At 40.4% G+C, this 20,993-nt stretch overlaps 1 protein-coding gene across 2 annotated transcripts in view; it reads right to left on the bottom strand.

The window, feature by feature from the left end:
* Window positions 1-20,993, bottom strand: part of Cry1 (cryptochrome circadian regulator 1) — a 60,250-nt gene that overhangs the window by 15,939 nt on the left and 23,318 nt on the right. Inside the window, exons 2-4 of one of the 2 annotated variants that reach the window (XM_051139720.1) lie at window positions 10,681-10,789; window positions 3,651-3,793; window positions 678-817 (exon numbers count right to left, since the gene is read on the bottom strand). In XM_051139720.1, coding sequence (XP_050995677.1) covers window positions 678-817; window positions 3,651-3,793; window positions 10,681-10,789 — 392 coding nt within the window. Of the gene's footprint in view, window positions 1-677; window positions 863-3,650; window positions 3,794-10,680; window positions 10,790-20,993 lie in introns of both variants that reach the window. The other variant, XM_051139721.1, reaches the window with a different exon arrangement.

The raw sequence follows: 20,993 nt of genomic DNA, 5'->3' as shown, positions 1-20,993 counted from the left end.
AAAACAGGGAGGGGAAAACATCATTATTATTAGGAAACAAAAATAATGTTTTACCTGACCACAGGAACTTGAGGAACAAATTACTCTGGGAAATAAAATAAAATAATTAAATAAAAATGATGAGAGCAGACTACAACTCTACAGGCCTACACAGGCCTACCGAGGACTGACTGCACACGACTACAGAGGCGTACAGAGGAACGACTGCACAGGACTACACAAGGTTAAATAGGTCTACACTGGCTGCATCTAACGTGAGACTCCTGCCCCAAAGGCTACAATGTGGCTATCTTGAAAATTCACATCTTCTCATGACAGCAGGTCACATATTAAGAATGCACAAGATATTTCCTTATGAGATTATTTTTCTTTTATTCCCCCTCTGCTTTTTCTCTTCTTCCAATAAAAATGCATTAGACTTGAAATTTTCAGGTGATTTATGATTATTAACTTTAAAAAATATATTTGTAAATTATTTCAGAATTGGATACAATGTATTTGATCATATTCACTCCCCTTACCCTCCCCTAAGCCTGTCTAGATCCACCTAGATCGCCCTACCCATCCTGAATTTGTGTTATTTTCTTAACAACCCATCAGGTCCACTTTGTGCTGCCCCTATACTGTGGGTAGGTTATTAACCTCTAAGCACAATATTTATTAACAGGTGCACCCACCTAGCTCTTCCAGGGAAGGAACTCCGTATTTCTCATCATGGTCATCAGACAGAGGGGTCGTACACTTTCCTATCACATCTGAGGTGATGGTCTCTGCTGGCATCTCCAGTGGCTCCATCTTGCTGACGAGAGTCTGAAACCTTTTATAAGTTAGAGGTGGCTGTCCACCATTGAGTTCTATGATCCTATTAGGAGAGCAAGTAAAGCACGGTCAGTAAACGACAACACACTGTGGCTCAAAAAGGGCTAATACCAGGAAATGCATCAATTAAGACCTTTTGGGTGTTAGCTTCTGCTATGACCAGAAATGTGTTCAACATGATTAATAACCCTAAGAACCATTTTCTTGAATTCGTAGTGTCTATTAGGTGTCAAATAACACACTACGCAAACACCACATCGTCGATGACAAGTCTTTGGGATAATGAGTGAAAATAGCAAAGTGGTTCAACTAGCCTACAGGCTACGTATATAAAAATTAATATAAATGGACGAGTGAAAAACAAGCCAATTCAAGAAATCTCAGAGGCACCAAAAAAACTAAACTAGGCTGATAATTACACTAAGAAATAATAATTTAAAAAAAGTGCTGTCCACAGTGGTGGTGCACACCTTTAATCCCAGCACTGCAGGACAGCCAAGGCTTTTATACAGAGAAACTCTATCTTGAAAAACCAAAACAAGTAAAGAAAGAACAAACAAATAAATAAAGTGTGCTGTGTATATTTAAAGTTTACATCATGTTATAGAAAGCATACAGTCATACTGAAAAGCAAACAAACATGTGGTCTATTACTGTTTTGTGGCTAGAATAGTTAAAATCTACTTATGTAGCAAAACTCCCAGGGCAGCACTATGTCATTAACTACAGCCCTCATGCTGTGCCTCTCATCTCCAGATGTTCTCATCCTACGTATCTGCTCCTCTTGTCCCTTCTCCTGCCTCTCATGTCCTCTACCGACTGGAAGACTATATTGCTGTTCTCTGACTTCAACGTCTGTATGTCTGTTACACAGTAGCAGCCCTCATCTGAGCTTTAGTTTTCTGTGGTTTCTGCTACTTGTGTTCAGTTGTGTTGCAAAATTACTAGTCTAGCCTCATGCAACCTATTGCAGCACACTGTTCTAACAACAACATTGTTGTCAACCTCCCACAATGTATAATTCCAGACAAGCTTTATCACGGTGTGGTGTTTGGACAGACAGCACAGCGAACTCACTGGTGGTTCAGGGCACTCAGAAGGGCGTTTGGAATGCCTCGCTCATGGCTAAGGAGAGAAGCACCATGGATACACGCACCCTGCATTCCGAGTCATTCAGATTTAAGCGTGTTGTGTAGTTATTGCTGACCACTAGGCGCCTCAATCCAGCCGTGCTCTAGGAACAGAGCAGCCAGCAGCACTTCCACAGGTCTGGTAAGTCGCGGCACTGTTTCCGAGGAACTAACCAGACTTTTCATTCCAGCCGTTTGCTTACAGTCACAGCTTAGACGCAGCGTTCCCATGTACAACTGTAGAGATGGAGGCCAGCCTTCCAGAGGGCGGGGTAAACTGTTACCACCCTTCACCTCTCCAGGAAGACGCCACCGGGAATGCTATCCTCCTGACTCTAAGGAAGCCTGCTTTGGTTTAGTATCTTGAGATTACATATACTGAATTTTGTTGAATGCAATGATGCTACAATGACACTGTTAAGTGTCTCTTAATTATCAGCAAACTGAAATTCATAGACAAGATTTTATATAGAACATATAAATATATAAATATGATAGCTTTTGGTATATATTCACAATCAAACCAATAAAAACTAATTTACAACATAGCTGATTCTCCCACTTAGAAGCAACTTCTCTTATCCTATTTTGCCTCCTTATAGTCACTCACTGAGGTTACAAAAACCGGTAAGCCGGAAGGCAAGTGTTTTTTTTTTTTTTTTTTTTTTTTTACTGAATAAATAATATTTATTTATTAATTATTATTACAATGTATTTATTATTTATACAGTATTTTGCCTGCATGTGCGCCTGCCCACCAAATCTCATTACAGATGGTCATGAGCCACCATGTGGTTGTGGGAATTGAACTCGGGACCTTTGGAAGGGCAAACAGTGCTCTTAACCTCTGAGCCGTCTCTCCAGGCCCAAGGCAAGTGTTATTAGCAAGAGGGCTTAGCACATCTACTTTCACACGAAGGGAAGACATTTTGTCTGAGTCAAATCATGATTTTATTCATCCACTTGCTAAGGGAAGTAAAATCAGTTTGTTACGTTTCTTATAGAATTAGTTTAACTTGGTACAATAGGTAAGTAGCTTAAAAGGTAAAATCATTTAATAGGTATATAAATTGTGATATTTTCATATTTATGAAGTCAATTTCATGCCAGAAGTCACTGTAAGCTCACACAGCTTATGAACCCCTTAAACTCAATCTGGCCAAAGCTTCCCAGGGACTGACTCATGCTTCAGTAGACACAGTGACAGACAGGGCATGATGCCATGGTGCAGGGCTCTAGCTGGCTAATTATGTTACTTCAGTTTTTATCTCAACTAAATGAAAGAACAAGATAAAACAACCACACAAAATATGTCAAAGTAATCTATGGCTATGTGTCAAATAAGCTATAAGTTTAATAATACTAACAGCCCAGAAATGCAACAGGCCAAGTTAGCAATTGAATAAAATGTGTAAATGTAAAACTGAAATGCTAAATATTTTTTATCTTATGCGCTATGTCTACAATTTTGGTATTACATCTGAGTGAATACAAATCATTCAGCTAATTACATAGCAGCTAATTAAAATGCCATGGGCTGGATATACACCCATTTAATTCTTCTACAATTCTCATTCGATTATTTCCATTTTCATAACCTAACGCAACTATGTACTTAATATCACCCCTCAGAGTATCTAGAAATGTCTACGATGGTAAGTGTCATTATGTATCTTCTTGTAGTTAACAAAGAAGCCTTACTTGTCTAGGTCGTATAGTGTGTGGGAAATGCGCACGATGACTTCCACTCCGGCCTCAGTGGCCAGCTTCTTGATAGCTGCATCTCGTTCCTTCCCAAAAGGCTCAGAATCATACTCAATAGAAAGTTTAGTAATGTTCCATTCCTAAAACAAGACAGGAAAGGGGGCAACACTATATTACAATTTTATAGTTATGTTCACCTTGTAACAGTAACTGAGAGGTTCCAAATCTATAATTATACATAAGTCAAATCTCAAATATGCATGAGGAAAGCATACAATCTGTCAATGTTAAAATATGCAAATGACAAATATATGCTAACGAGACTTCAGGCACTGTGCCAGGCGTGAGCCAATCTAGTCACATACTTAAATGTGCTCTCTATAGTAAAGTGCTTAGGTAGTGCTTCCTCAATTACTTACATTACCTTATGTGATTCTGAATGAAAACCACCTCAGTTTGCCATTATGTAGATAAAGTTAATTTTTTTTTAGGAGGGACATGCTTGAGTTCACAGAGACAGAACATATGAACTTATGCCTGCTGCCTCTATGAACTGCTCTTCAGCAAGCCTTGGTAGCTGATATGGTATGAACTGTTTTGCTGAGAATGAGCATTTTATTTCTAACTATTACAATGTTGGCAGGAGCAAACTTGGAACCAGGAATAAAAACAGCAACTACTAAGTGATACCCATTAGTAACATATGTTTATAGTAGCTATAAATAAGGAAACTTTGACTTAAGATAATTAAATTATTTTTTCAGGAAGGTAGTCAAATTTTTTTGAATTCTAAAATCTACTCTGATTTACTTCAAAAAATAAAAGAAATCCTATAACTTTACTATTATTTAACTGTAAAATCATATTATACATTTACTTTGCTATTATTTATTTGTTGTTATGTGTGCGTGTGCCATGGAAGAAAGCATCAGATCCCTGGGAGCTAGAGTTATAGGCCAATGTGAGCTATCTGATGTGGGTACTGGAATCTGAACTCAGGTCTTCTAAAAGAGCAGCAAACTCTCTTTACTGTATATCTAGCCCAGTAGGTATATTTAAAGCAGACTTAGGCATTTATCCTATTTTTTTTCCTAGAAATAAGTCCTTGAGAAACATTGATGGATTAAAAATAAGCACAAAGTTTTGGTAGATGGGCACATTTCCAGCTGTTTTGATTTACACTCCCATCAGCACTACCTTAGGTCACTGCCAGCTGTATGTATTAGTCATCTTCTAAAGATGTCTGCAAAACTACCAAGAGAAAAATAAAACATTTAAAGTTTTTCTTTCTTAAAGGTCTTGAATGTAACAACAGTTAATAGCTGTTTGCCTTCAAGCAAAACTGAGGAGTGGAAAATAATTATTTCTTTTGCTGCCATTCGTATTTGTTAGTACAAATATGCTACTTTTGAAATTTAAGAACAAAATGTAAATGAGGGTAGAAACATTGTGTACACACATTTATATATTTACTTGCTCCATGGTAAGGCATACAGACTAGTAGTAAAAGCACAGGCTATAAAGCTGAGACTGCCCTGGTGAAAAGACTGCTCACTTGGCTAGGCACACTGCTAACTGCCCTTAGCCTGCACGGTGTACTAGTGAGCAGAAAGCACAGAGCGCAGATCCCTAAGCGTCGTGCTTCCACGTGCACACGTCTGTACACTGCACCCACCGTCCTCTTGGCGCTGCTGTGTTAGCTGTGTGGTCACGTAGAGCTCCTTGTAGTCTAATGACCCTCTACTGTCTGAGTCATGAAAACCTTTTGCCTAGGGAGCATCTTGCAATTAGCTCTGTCTTGTTGTTGTTGCTTTGTTTTTTGAGAAATAATACTTCAGATGGTGGTTGAGGTGAGTCAATAAATAATACTCCCTGCTAGTTTTGCTGTTTGAGATCAGGCATGTAAGTCAGAGGGCTAAAGGTAAAAATATAAAAAGCCTTATTAGTAAAGGTAAATTGGAGAACCTATTACTAGGTTTAAGGACAAATCAGCTCGCTGATAGTTCACTATTGAACTGAACAGCAGCGTCCTTAACACTCCCTAAGGAGCACCTCCCTTACGCTCTGGGTGCCACTCTAAGACAGGGCACAGAAGAGAAGAAAATGTGTGTGTGGAGGAGAAAAGGAACTATCCGCGCCATACTCATCCAGTTCTCCCTCCTAAGCTCATCAGCACGCCTCTCGCTTCGTCCCTGGGAATTAGCGAACATCTCTATAAGGGAAGCTGAAAACTCCAGGGAGAAGAACAGTCCCTGAACATTAAATGTTATTAATCCACACACCAAATACTTCTAGGAAGCGCCTTCTCTGACATGTCCTTGCACAGAACAACCAGCAATGGCTACTGAAAAAGCCTAATGTCGTGCCACCTAGCAAAGGAGAAGCGCTTCGGTGCCCAGCTCACTCACAACGCCCGGCAACGCCGAGCGTCTGAGCAGAGGTTCAGCACACTGAGGACTGCGCTGATGGGTCTCCAGCCTTGTTTCGGTTCACTTATCTCCAGTCCTTTGCTTCCTTTCTTCTACTTTGGAATTGGCTTAATTTATTCCTTTTCCATTTTTAAGGTGCAAAGTTATTTCTTTGACTCCTTCTTTTTTATGCTAATCCTGAAAACTGTTGCCTTCCCCTGAGCGCTAGTAGACGTCAGTTATACATGTATGGCATTCTCTTGCTACTTATTTTTAATTTAATTCTGTTGAAGTCAGAAAGTTATTATGAAACTTCAGTTGTTTTAAGTTTTCTCATCTATTTTATGAGTGCATATGGTCCGTTTTGGTGAATGTCTATTCTGTAATTCCTGGATTCCCTGTCCTACAAATACCAGTTACATCAAACTGACAGGTGACAGAGTAAATAAACCCAAAGGAATTCTTCACAACTGGCAGTTTAATAATGACGTTTTTAAGCAGCTGAAAGGAAAATCAGAACACACAATGCTTTTCCATAAGTGTGTGTATGCATGTACCTACCTTACATTAATTAATAAATGTATTTATTTAGTACGTGAGAGAGAGAGAGAGAGCAGGTGCCTCAACCTCCAGGTGGAGGTCAGAGGAAAACTTGCAGGAGTCAGTTTTCTCCTTTAATGATGTGAGTCCCAAGATCAAACTCAAGTTGTTGGATACGGTGACAAGTGGTTTTCCCTGCTAAGCCACCTCCCTGACTCTGTGTAAGGTAGCTTGACAAAGTCAGATGCTATTCTACCCAGAAATTAATGTGTATATTTAACTTTATTTTATGTGTTTGAGTATGTTGCCTACATGTATGATGTGTTTCACAATGCATGCAGTGTCCTCAAAGGGCAGAAGAGGGCACTACATCTCCTGGAACTGCAGTTACAGATGATAACGAGCTGTTGTGTGGGTTCTAGAAACCACATTTGGGACTTGAGGAAGAGCAGTTAAGTGTGTAGTCACTGAGCCCCCTGTCCAGTCCCAGTACTGTTGGGGTTGGTGTGCTGTTGCTGTGTGTTTAAATGGGAAATACTGTCCCCAAGGTCTGGTTGCTATCCAGATGAGTACATGTTGTGTAAACTTTGATCACCAATATTCTCTGATTGGTTAAAATAAAGAAAGGCTGGAGCCTGTAGCTGGGCAGACTAGAGGTAGGTGGACTTGAGTGCCCAGGCTGGAGGTCTCAGGTAGGGACAGGACAGGGAGCAGGACAGGGAGAAGGAAGATGGCCTGATGGAGCAGATGCAGCCCAGACAGGAGGGCTCGGGAAGTAACTTGGGAAACAGCCACACTAGCTTAGAAAATTAGCTTGAATCGTACCTGCCCTGCTACTGTGGTCCTAATATATGATTAGGCCACACAACATATCTGGAATAAGGAAGTTTATTTGGGGGAGGGAAAAAGGAGTTAGGGTCCAGAGGAGAAGTAGAGGCAGATGACTGGACACGTAGACAGGCAGACAGATAGGGACAAGGCCATGAGGACAGAGGATGACAGAGAGAAAACATGTGGACAGAGGGAAGCTGGAAAACACACACACACACACACACACACACACACACACACACACACACACACACACACCGACCCTCCCTGCATGGCAGGCAGTCGAGAGCTGCTTCTAATAAACCTCCATTTACGTACTTTGACTTCCTTGGTGCGGCAGCTGAAGACTACAATGCCCCACTCCTGCCCGTCATTACCCTTTCCTAGCTCCCCGTGTTTTGAAAGGGAGGAATGTCAGTGTACAGCGGTCCAGCGGCTTCCTTCAAGGTCCTAGCAACATCTTATGTTATCATCTGTGGCCACCGCCAAGCATGCCAGGTTTGTGTGGGGGTAACAGGGCCCCCTCCCCTATCACCACTCCAGCTTTCTTGGTCTCTGTCTGTCTGTCTCTGGGTCTCTCTGTTCTCCCTCTGTCCCCACACTCTTTTTCTCCTCTTTCCCCCCCTCTCTTTCTGTCATGGACGCCCCTTTCTCTCCCTCCCTGCCCTCATAGCTCACTCACTTTATCCCTTCCCCAGGCCACCTCCCTCCTTCCCTCCTTTGCAACAGATCTGTTGTGTGGCCTGTAATTCCTCAGGGGGTACACCTCGGCATGGTGACCCCACCACTCCATTATGCAACAACTGTGCCAAAGCTGTTTAAGCAAATTGATGTCTCCGTCTTGATTTGGGGGGGGGGGGGGGAGGAAGCTAGCTGGGTTACAGAATAGCACTCTAAAGTTTAAAAAAATATTCAACTGCACAGTGCAGAAAATTCAACACAATATAAAAAAAATTGCTGGCCTGAGAAAAGTTTGTTTAAAAACAAAATGAAAACCTTGGTATTTGTAATAACAGAATCTTAGAAGACATTTTACTTATACCAAATAGACTTAGACGCAGCACTAACGTGCTTCTCTCCACACACTGCCGCTCAGATGAGCTGTGGGTGAGCTGTCGCCATTATTTCCAGTTTATTTTCCTGTCAAAGCTCTTCCACACGCCTCGGTTACATAAGAATTCCACTGTAGTGAACAGTTTCTACTAGCTAAGTATTAAATGCTTCTTTCATACTAGCAAGAAAATAAAGTAATCCTGATTTGTTGCCCAGCACTGGAGACTTTCTCATTCATGCAAAGGAATGCCTCTTTTGCATTAGAAACTTCACTATTTTTACTGCGTATAGTGGCACAAGCTTTTACTCCTAGTACTAAGGAGGCAAAAGCAAGATGAATTTCTGAGTTCAAGGCCAGCCTAGTCAACAGAACAAGTTCCAGGAAAGCCAGAGCTACAAAGAGAAACCGTGCCTCGGGGCAGGGGGCAGGGGAGGGGGCACAAAAGAAATTTCTTTTCTTTTTTTTTAACCATGAAAAAAAAAAATCAATTCAAGAATGCAATGAATTTCCAGGCATGGTAATGCATGCCTGTAGTCCCAGCACTCAGGAGGCAGAGTTTGAGGACAGCCTGGTCTACAAAGTGAGTCTGTGACAGTCAAGTCTACACAGAGAAATGCTGTCTAGAACACACACACACACACACACACACACACACACACACACACACACACACAGAGAGAGAGAGAGAGAGAGAGAGAGAGAGAGAGAGAGAGAGAGAGATTAATCACATAGTTGCAACACAAGCAGATATACAGTTAGGAAGCTTATATGTAGTAAACAGGAGGGGAAGAATATAAAAGGACAATCAGGAAAATCATCTTCTGTCTGCTCTGAGACACTGAGATGAGCTAACTGTATGATATTGGGAAATTCATTTAAGTTCCCTTAGACCAAGTTTTCCATTTGAGAAGTTTTCATTGGAGTAAGACCAGGAGCTACGTTAAGACTTTTAAATCAAATCAAAACAAACCCAACTCCCCCAATACTGTAACTTTATATTATTGGTAAAATGTCAATTTTACAATCCATTGACATGAGAAGCCGTTGTCTTCATGTCTTTTCCGCAGCTGTGATAAACTATTTTGACATAAGCAACTTAAAGAAGAAAGGGTTGACTGTGACTCAGGCCCAGATCACGGTCCCTTGAAACAATCTGATCGCATCACATCACATCCTCAATCAGGATGCAGAGAGTGATGAACCACGCTGCTTCTCAGCTCCCCTTCTCCATTTGCAGTCCAGGATCTCAGCCAGGGGACGGTGCCACGCACAGTGGCTGTGTCCTCCCACCTCAGTTAACACAGTCAAGACAACCCCACAGTCCTGTTCAGAGGCCTATCTAAAGATCAAGCTGACAGCTGAGAGTGACCATCGCTGCCCTCTTTAAAAGATATCTCACAAAGAACATAAATGCGGACAAGGATGTTCACTGGCAATGCCTGTATTAGCACGAGACCCAAGGGAAGAATAACCAAACATTTAGTAGAAAACCAGCAGAAGAAATTAGAATGCACTGATAGATGCTACCATACATCTGTATATGCCAATACTATGAAGCCATATAAAAGACCCAGGAAGTATTAAGAAATGATCCCCACCATGTGAGTCAAGCACGGGGCAGAAGGCTGTGTATACTTCTCATTTAGCTGTTAAAGCAGAGGGCAATTAACACAGACACAGATGTCTAAGCACTCAGAAATTCTTGCTCATACAAAGGATATTTCTATTAGCACACACAAAAAATGTAAACAGTTGCTGCTTTGAAATAGTTCTCTGAGGTCAAAGAAGGAACTTTTCATTTTAAGTTTTTTCTTATGTCTAATTTTATGATTGGTATGGTCATTAAAGAAAAGAGCTGCATTTTAAAAATGTTTATTTTTTCCCAAGACAGATTTCTCTGTGTAGCCCTGGCTGTCCTGGAACTCACTTTGTAGCCCAGGCTGGCCTTGAACTCAGAGATCTGTCTGTCTGTGTCTCCCCAGTGCTAGGATTAAGGGTATGGACCACCATTGCCTGATCATAATTTTTATTTAAAAATACTATCTTCTATGCTTTTGTTATTTACCAAATATGTTCATTTTTTACCAAGTATGTTTAGTTATTTACTGAGTATTTTCTTTTCTCTGGCAAAAATTATTATTTATATATATATATATATATATATATTTTTTTTTTTTTTTTTTTTTCAAATTACCTTGAAAAGCCTGGGAAATACATCAGCTGGCTGTCCACGAATCACAAACAGACGAGAATTTAATTTTCGTAGATTGGCATCAAGATCCTCAAGACACTGAAGCAAAAATCTAGAGAAAAAATATTATAACTCTTAAAAATACATATTTAACAGGTATAAAATATTGTAACATTAGATCATTTCTCAAGTGAAAAATACCAACTCGTCATCCTCTTTACCAGTAACTCAGTATTTTCAGAAACCATACTTAAAAATGTTTTTGATCACATCAGAATATCCAGTATTTTAAGCAAGTCTTGAATTAAATCACTAACTTTTATAAATAACCTAGTAAAAATTAACTTGTAAACATAAAAATTATGTGAACAAATATCAAAGCAATTAAATGAAACTTTCATTGTTCAAACCTGATAAAATTAATTTTTTCTTCATGAAAACACCACTTAGAAAAATCTAGAATATTTTTTATTGAGAAAAATGGAAATGTTCTACTTGGAAACTCTGACCACCATGTGAGTAATTTAGGAATCTGGGGTGTGGTGTGGGGCTACACACCAGCAAACAGAGCCCTTGAGAGACGCATGGCCACAGGGCCACAGGTCCAAGGTCAGCCAGGGCTACATGAGACCCTGGTTCAGAAAACAGAGCCAGCGGATCAGTACTTTCCTAGGGAGCACTGCAGTCACCCACGTGAGCGGAACCATCACACCCTTCTCTAAATCTAACAGTGTCTACTACAAGAAGAAGGAAAAGCAGGCCGGAGAGATACTGGATTGCGTTTCATGGAGTGGGTGAGACTACCCAGACTTTCTCAGTGACGTAAACAGACATGAGGTTTACAGATGACAGACACAGGGAAAATTCTGGAGCTGTTGGGAGGACTGCTTACTGTGCATGTCCTGTTATGAGGAAACAGCATCCCCAAGAACAAGTCCAAGAGGGCGGCCTACTCTGCAAAGTTCAGTGCCACTGTCTGCCCAGCTAACCCCGCCCAGATGCTACTCCTCTCAGCTGGCAGAGCTCAGTTTGCCTCAACTTTGTTTCTTCTATGATCTTTAGGTTAAAGTTGATTATTTGTTTGCCTTTCCCACAAGCGACATCCTCACTGAGAAGTAACTGTGAGGAATATGCTAAGAGGAAAGGCAGAGCATTCCAGAAATGCATGATACAGTATGGTAACCAAAAACTAAATGGACCAGCCACACATCCAATCCCAATGGCCAGCAGTCCCCACACTACCAGCACAGAGCAGAATATTTCTGTCATTGCAAGGCTACACCACACAGCACTGTCCTGAAAGTTGGCTTAGTCTAGAGATTATTTGTGTTCTTAGTCCACTCTCATGTCACTGACACCCAGAGTCTTGCTGAAATTTTCACAGCTGTAGTTACTAGTGACATAAGTGGACCAGTTTGGTCTGACACACTTCTCCTTTAGCTTTGGGTGTCATGGTGACATACCCATGCACACACGAAAGACACTCACCATTTCATCTTAGGAAGTCTTATGGTATTGTTAAACAGGAAATAAAACATTGTTCCCACCTTTCTATTTCAACTCTCGCCTTTCTGTCTTGATTTGGAGTTACTTCCTAAGACCTGAATCCTACTCCAAGACCTAACTATTTTGAGGGAAGGCTGCTGTTAGTAGATATACAGTGATAAAAAAAAAAAAAACAAAACCTGAGGGTCATAATATTGCCTGTATTTGTACATAATCTAATAAGTGAGATGTGTTTATGGGTAGTCATGTAATTTCATGTGTTTTTTTAGCAAGATTTTTTTTGGGGGGTGGGCACGTGATCTTGTGTAGTTCAGGCTAGCCTTGACCTTGCAATGAAGTAAGGATGGCCTCAACTGGCGGATCTGGACCCAGGCAGGTCAGCTCAAACTACTGTACCAACCAAGGTCAATGCATGCAGTAAACCTAGAACCCCTACTCGGATCTAGTCAATGGACAGCACATTCTCCACAATTGTGTGGAGAGCAGAGACTGACTTGGACATGCACTCTGGTGCCCCTACTTGACTACTTCCCCTTGGTGGGGAGACCTGGTGACACTCAGAGGAGAGGAAGAGACCTGATAGGCTGTGATCTTATAGTGAGAGATGAGGTCCCCTTCTGTCCCAGATCTAAGGGAGGGGACTAGGATGGAGGAGGGAGGGAGGGGTAACGGGAAGATACAAGTTAGGGGATAACAATTGAGATGTAATCTTAATAAATTACTTAAATAAAAAAAAAAGAATAGAACAAAGTAATTTAAAAAATAACTACTTCCATAACATGGGCTGAAGGGAGGTCTGTATTGCAGTTTCTTGTTTAGTGATTAATGGTAGGGCCCAGCCCACTGTGGGTGGTCCTGGGTTCTATAAAAAAGCAAGTTGAGCAATCCAGGGGAGCAAGCCAGTAAGCAACACTCTTCCATGGCCTCTGCATCAGCTCCTGCCTCCAAGTTCCTGCCCTGCTTAGTTCCTGCCCTCACTGCTTTTGATGATGAATTGTTATATAGAACTGTAAGTGAAATAAACAATTTCCTCCTCCGCCCACAAAAAGAGGGATGGCCTTAAACTTCTGATCCTGAGTTCTGGGATTCTAAGTATGTGCCACTGTGCTAGGTTTCTTTATATGGTGCAAGAGATTGAATCCAGCACTTCTCACATGTGAGGCAAGCATTCTATCAACTCAGCTACAGCTGTGGCTCCAAAAGAGATAGTTTACTTTTAAAATAATTGTTAAAGATTATCTATTTGTGAGCATGTGGATGTGAGAGTGGACATTCATCTGGTGTGTGGGTATGTGTGTATATATAACGTAATGAACTATAACATATACATTTACACACACACACGCACATCACTGAAAGGCAGAAAAGGATGTCGGGGTCCTCTTCTACAACTCTCCTAACCCTGAACCTGGAATTTAGTTCTGCCCTGCTGGTTGGCAGCAAGCCCCGCCAATCCTGTTTTTGCCTCCCCAAAGCACTAGTATGACTGGTATTTGAGGGGCACCGATTTGTTACTGCTTCCTAGGATCTGAACTCTGGTCCTCACAACTGTCTCCACCTCTCCCCAAGGTATATTTGAGACATGTTAGATGTAATAAAGATCAAAGAATTCTCTGATAAAAGAAATGGAATAAACTACTTTTTTTTTTTTTTTTTTTTTTTTTTTTTTTTTTTTTTAGTGGCAAAGAACTTTAATTCCAGCACTTGCAAGGCAGAGGCAGGCAGGTCTCTGTGAATTCAAGGGCAATCTGAAACTACATACATAGTGAGTTCCAGCACAGCCAGAGCTACACAGTGAGACCCTGTCTTGAAAAACAAAACAAATCAAAGCAAAGCAAAACAAAACAAAAGATTAATAAGCACAATGCCTGGCATAGAATAGGCTCTTAATTTATGATAGATATTCTTATGAGGACTGTAATGTACAATGAAATGCATAATGAAAATTAAGTTAGTTTTTTTTTTCTTAAGTAGAAACAGCACAAAGCTTAGATGTCCAAGGCAGAGGTAATCTCTAAATCTTTGCTGTATCATTCAGTCCACATTTTCTATTGAAACTGGCAGTAAGAATTTTTCATACTGAACTTAGTGGTAGAAACATGTCTATAAGATGTAAGGTGAAAAAGAAAAACACGGCAAAATGATATAATTAATTGATAAGAAGAACAACCAAGTCTAGAGTAACATCATGCACATGAATTCATATTCACACACCCATCCATAAAAGCACATACAAATGACACACAACAAACACAGAAAAATATGTGCATGTTTCTTTAATAAAACAACATTTGTACTGCATGCATCAGTTTATGTTTAGATGTGTGTGGAAATACCAGGAAAGTTACTAATCAAGGTACTTATTACATCTACCACTGAGAAATGGAGTTTTGGGTAGAGATAAAAATACACTAATTTTAGCTTCACTAAAAAAATCTCAGAATTGACAACCAGTGCACATTCCTTCAGCATAGAAAGGGTGGGACCCTTCCTCCTGCACCTGGGTAACTGGCGCTGAGCACTCTTACAGAGCAACAGGCAGAGTTCATTTTTCTTAGCACCCACTGTACAGATGTTCCATAATCTTAACAGGTGTAGCAGGATTATTCATCTGAATTTCCTTGTCTACAAAACTGGAGTATAATAGGACCCACATCATAGGTATTTCTGTGAGAGCTGAATAAAGTAACATTATGTTAGACTCACCAAGCAGTGCCTGCTCACAGTGAACACTATTATGTGTTATTTAATACTTTCTGGTCTCCTCCTTGCCACTGACTTCTATTTTTACTACAATAATTCTGGTTGTATTTACTGTCTTAAAATAGATCACCTACTAACAATCTCTGTCACCTAAATCCATTTCAGTACACATTATCAAATCATTGTGAGGCACACGTTCTTATGCAAAGGTCTTCAAGACTCATTCCTTATATAGTAAAAGCAAAGTGTGTACTCAGCTCCTGTCCAATGGTTCCAGCTTCATTTCCTGCCCCACTCTCTACTGCTCTCACGAAGCCAAGCTACTATTCTTTTAATACACGTTCATTTTCTTAGAACACATGATGTACTCTTTCTCAGTCTGAAATAATTTTGCCAATTCCCATCTCAAGTTTATAGCTCACTGTTAAGTTTTAGAACTAAAGGTATTTTATTCTCTCAACTGTACAGGAGAATGAATTTAATCCCAGGGAAAATTCAAAGTGCTTCTTATAGCACACAAACCTGCATGTAAACACACACACACACACACACACACACACACACACACACACAGAGAGAGAGAGAGAGAGAGAGAGAGAGAGAGAGAGAGAGAGAGAGAACATGCCACCCCCTTCTGTGAACTTCATACTAAGTATTTGCTTATGACTCTTGCATGCATGGCTTTCTCAACCTATGTTTCCGTTTCTACATCTGACAAGTGTCATCATGGCATGTCTTGCATAGTCTACTGAAAAGACTTGAAGTCGAGTAAAATGCTAACAGGCTTGTTTTACTTAGCCTTTGAGAGGATCAGAAACACATAAAACCAGCTAGTTTCACATGGCTAATATCTATCATACAGAAGTTACAGTTACTTTTCCTTCAGAACAATCTATTCTTAAGGTGGGCATGGAGGTGCACACTTGCAATCCCAATACCCACGATGAATAGCAGGATCCCGAGCTCAAGGGCTACATAGGCAGACTCAACTGACCCACCTTAAAGAAAAAGAAAAAAGCTAGAATACCTGTTTCTGAAAACAAAGCCGGCACATTCTTATATATGTAAACACTTGGGCATGGCAATAGAAAAGAATGAATTAGTTGGATGCCCAGCTACACAGAATCTCACTGAATGTGTACCTGCATCTGAATGTGACTGTGGGCCAAGGTTTTATCATTCCAGTGACAAGGCCAATGCTAATATAAATATCTATTTATTTAAAGGTACAGTACAATAAAAACTCAAAATTGACTAATCTCAAAGCCTGTAATTCTGTGGTGGCACTACAGGAAAGTAAACCTTTAATAGTGTGGGTTCAAAGTGTCAAGTCACTGATCAGTGACATTTCTTTCTAGTGATAAATGAGAGCTATACAAACTCTAACCCTTGTCCTTTGCCTCAGGTTAAAATAGAACCACTCAGAGTTCAGACTGTGTGCTCCAGAGAACACATGTCAACACTCATATGTTATAAAGATATGTGCCCTAAACAGCAGTCAACACTCAACAGACGAATTTGGCATGCACTGTACTGTCATGTACTCTCATATTAAAGCTTGGCTAATAAAGCAACAGACTGATTTTTAAATAGGCCAAATAGTGGAAAAACCCACTATAATCCTTTACTGTATAGAAGTACAACTTAATTATATACCGAATGAGCCACTGAAATGGAGAGAATTAACGCACTTTCTCACTTTAAACATTAAAGAATGTTCCTGTAGGAAGCACTGCCTTTCACTACTATAAAAGCGTATGTGTAGTAACTTCCTTATACCACTTCCAAAAGATGATTTCAACATGAATCAACAGAAATAGTTTCTAAAGTAGGTCATCGCTATAGCAACCAGTGGGTGGTTTAGCATACTCCCATCACAATGACCTACTTTCTAGTCTGTGCTAGAATAGCTTATATAACTAGTATTTCTAGTTCTATCTATAAAATAGTCTGAAAAAGGCAACGGCAAGATACAACATAATCCCACTGCTACTGAAAACAAGGCATTATGAATTCACATAATAAAGCACAACAGAATAATGCCATCTGTTCTGTGTTGTAGTTTCTGTACTGTGTCTTATACAGTCATCAATGGAAACTACTCTTAGAATTTCAAAACCAAAACCATAAACTGTTGACCCTAGAGAACTGACTTAAAGAATATAAACTAATTAAAACCACATGAAGAACATCTCCCTGTATTCTCTACATATGCAACAAAAGTTAAATTAAAAAAAAACCAACAACAATAAGATCTGAACCTACTATCATAAATAAAAAAAAAAAAAAAAAAAAAAAAAAAAAAAAGGATATTCCCAGCCATACCCCAAGTATTTTATTAGAGATTTAAAAATTATAAATAGCAACTGGTATCTTTAAGTATGGAAGGATGTTTTCATGTGCCCCACTTTGCTTTCCTGTAGTCGGCCAGCTGTAATACATTTTCTCCCCAGACAAGGCTTTAGCATTTAATACAGGTAAAGTATATATCATGACGGTGAATTCTGCCCTTGTCAGATTCAAAATTAAGAGCCCAGATCCACAGACTCACATCAGAACACAGTTATTTTCACAACAAATGTTTTGCAATACTTTGTTTAAAATCCTAAAACAAAATTTATAGATGTCCCTCTCAGACCTCCTCTCAAAGAAACCAACAGAGGCAGAACAGGGCTTCTGGTGTGGTGCTCAGGCAGGACCCAAGGCGATGATGGTGGGCGCATTCCAACAGTACAGAACTTGCTCGGCATGCTCAACGCTCTGGGTTCACTTCTCAAACATCAAAGATTAAGAACTTAAAGAAGTAACGAAAAAAAAAAATTAAATTAAAAGAGGCCAGGCCTGGCAGTGCACAATTGTATTCTAGCATTCTAGTATTCTAGGATACTGATAGAGTATCTAAATTCAATGCCCTCCTAGAAAACATAGCAAAACCTTGACTGAAAAAATTAAAGACATTACATGATAATTTTAAATTCAAACGCTCCAAAAATAGACTGGTGTAGCTGTGTCACTGGTATCTCCAACAGGATAGGCACCATTGTTTTTGGTGATGTGACTCCTGGAAGCATTAAGCATGACTCGTTTTTGTTTTTGTTTTTGTTTTCCAAGACAGGGTTTCTCTGGGTAGCCCTGGCTATCCTGGACTCACTTTGTAGACCAGGCTGGCCTCGAACTCACAAAGATCCGCTTGTCTCTGCCTCCACGCCTGTCTTATGCATGACTTTAAATTCTGAAGCTTCCTTGATGTGCACAGGTAGTAAATAAACCCAGAAAATGTCAGTATATAAAACAGTATTTCCATACCTGTGGCTTGATATACAATGACAAGAAACTTTGTGCTGGAATTTAAATGTGAGACAACACAATTACTGTCCAAAGCACCACATGCTACACACTAAGGAGAGCACCCCACATGCTGCACACTAAAGAGAGCACCCCACATGCTGCACACTAAGGAGAGCACCCCACTTCTGGCCTCTCCACTCCAGTCCTCTCGATTCCTTACATCCAAAATTGCCTCAGAAAAAAAATTTCTAAAATGCCTTCTAAGGAGCGATGACTAATTTCATTCACGGATGTGGGAGATAAAACGGTGATGCTCTAATGTCCACAGCCCGAGGCAAGGTACTTGAACATGCACATGACACACAAAAGCTCATTATAACCTTTCATGATGAAAGGAACATGTGTAGCCCGAATGAGTAATCCTGATAAACCATGAAAACTCAGAAGGAATAAAACGTTTCTTGGCTTCTCCTCCTTTTCTACTAAAAATTCAAGACTGCAGTGATGGTGGGTAAGAACCGTTTACTAGCAGCACAGTTTAACAGGCGGAGAAGGAGGAGCAGAATTACTGGCCACTGGTCTGTAACTGTCAACTAAGGCAAGGTTTGCTACTTTCCAACACTCACACAGTTCCTGCCATACTGAAGTGCGATAAATTCCCACCCAACGAATCCCCAAACAAATGAATTATGTCATGAGAGGGATTTTAAAGGCCTGACTCAATAGTCCATGGAGAACCATGACAGGGAACAAGTATTTGCTGCATGTCCATTTTGCTAGGTACTCATCACGCAGCCCTACAAAACATGCCACTTAAATATCCTGAGGACCTGAGCTCAATCCCCAGGACCCTCATGGCCAAAGGAGAGAATAGATTCCTGTGGTTATCCTTTGGTCTCCAATCACAGGCTACACAGTGTATGCAGGTGTATGTGTGTGTGCAAACACACAAATACATGCAAAAAAATTTAAGGGCTGGAACAATGTCTCAGCAGTTAAAGGCTAAGTTCACAACCAATAACAAAAAACCATGGAATTTAGTATGAATGTGTGTGACTCCAAAGCTGTGCCCTCTGCACTGTGTAACACTGCTTTCCTATAGGGCATGGAATAACGTGTTGAAGTGCCTGTGGCAATGCCATCCTGTGCTGACTCATGTTTGCTTACTTACACAGTTCTCAGACCTCTACTCACAGACAGTCACACCTGCCTTGGCAACACATTGAGATTTCTATGACCCTGACCATAGTCCAGATACATTAACCAAAATAATTAATGTAAACTAAAATAACTAAAGGTTTATGTCAAAAATAATTATCGTGTTATGTTTTGAATAATTAGTATGCTGTGCCAGGAATGAACATTTCAATGTTCCTCTAACTCTGATATAAATTGTGTTCTTTGTGTGTTTTAAATGGACTCAACAATCCCTGAGTGTAGGCACCAGGAGACGCTGAGGCATGCTCCTGGTTGCTGGCTAATAAAGAACTCATAGGCTTTTAATTGGCTTAATCGGGACGGTTGTCAGTATATTTCTCATATGACTTATTATAAGAAAATGTTTCAGAACAACTAATCTGACAGCTTTAAGGATACAAAGATGGATAGTTTTCTTTTTTCCCTCGAGGTGGGGGATAAATAAGCACTGTGTCCATTCCCTGTGACTAAACACCTGCAAAGACAACTTCCGAGAGAAAGGCCGCATTTTGGCCCAAAGTCGCACAGCCTGCAGTCCGTGGGACTTTTGCTTAAGTTAGAAAATGAAGCCTGAGGTGAAGCAAACGGCTCGTCTCTTGGCAGACAGGAAGCAGTAAGAACGAAGACGCCTGGGAAAGACCTATCTTTTCAGGGCACGTCCCACCCCTACTCCATGATGTACATTTCCAACTAGGCCACACCTAGTTTTTACCACTTCCCAATAATGTCATCAACTTGTGAATCTATCAATAGGCCATCAGGATCGAACAGCCTTTCAATAGGGTCACAAAACAGAGACCAACGTTTCAACACCTAAGCCACAATGGGTGGGAGGTAAATGGAGAATGAAGAACTCCAGTCATACTATGGAACAAGCTACTCCCCAGGCCCCAAGTGCTCCCCAGGCAGCGGATTCTTCACGCACGCTCTGTTACACTTCTGCTGAGGCACTGCTACTCACAGAAGAGACCTGAATCTGTGTGAGCATGTGTGTGTGTGTGTGTGTGTGTGTGCGCGCGCGCGCGTGCGCATGTCTTGGGGTAGGAAAGAACGGTGTCAATCAATTAAGATATTGAAACAAGAAAGGTAATCAGAGGAAAGCATGATGCCTAAATCAAGGAAACTCACAAAACGCTAAGAATGGTGGGGAAAGTGTTACTGAAAAATGACTATAAAAGCACCATACTTTGTAAAGTAATGTGTCTGTACCTTAGGCTTTACCACTTAAAAATACATTAAAAGTCGATGCCAAATGAAGTCTTTTACTAACCTTGTTGAGGGTACACTGGATTAAGATACTCTAACAGAAACAGCCAATTAGCTCATAAACAACCGAACTGAACATTTCTTAAAATAATTCCCTGGGTTGCACTAAAAGCGGGTGCTAGAGTCAGCATTAGCCTGAGGATTTCTACAAAGCTCTGGAAAAGTTGAGCTTAATCCAGGTTAAGGAAGACAGAAAGTACAAGCGCCCAGCTCATCAGAGTAAGGAAGCTAATAATAGAACCTCCTTAGCTAGTCAGGGCTTCCAAAGCTTCACTCCCGACTCAAATGTAAATATGAGCAATACTAAGTCGCAGAGTAAGTCAGGGTAAAAAACTGCCCATTTCTTCCCAGTCTTG

The sequence above is a fragment of the Acomys russatus genome, chromosome 31 (assembly GCF_903995435.1).
Source record: "Acomys russatus chromosome 31, mAcoRus1.1, whole genome shotgun sequence".
Lineage (NCBI taxonomy): Eukaryota > Metazoa > Chordata > Mammalia > Rodentia > Muridae > Acomys > Acomys russatus.
Note: the sequence above shows the minus strand (reverse complement) of the source record. Positions and strands in the feature narration are given on the sequence as shown.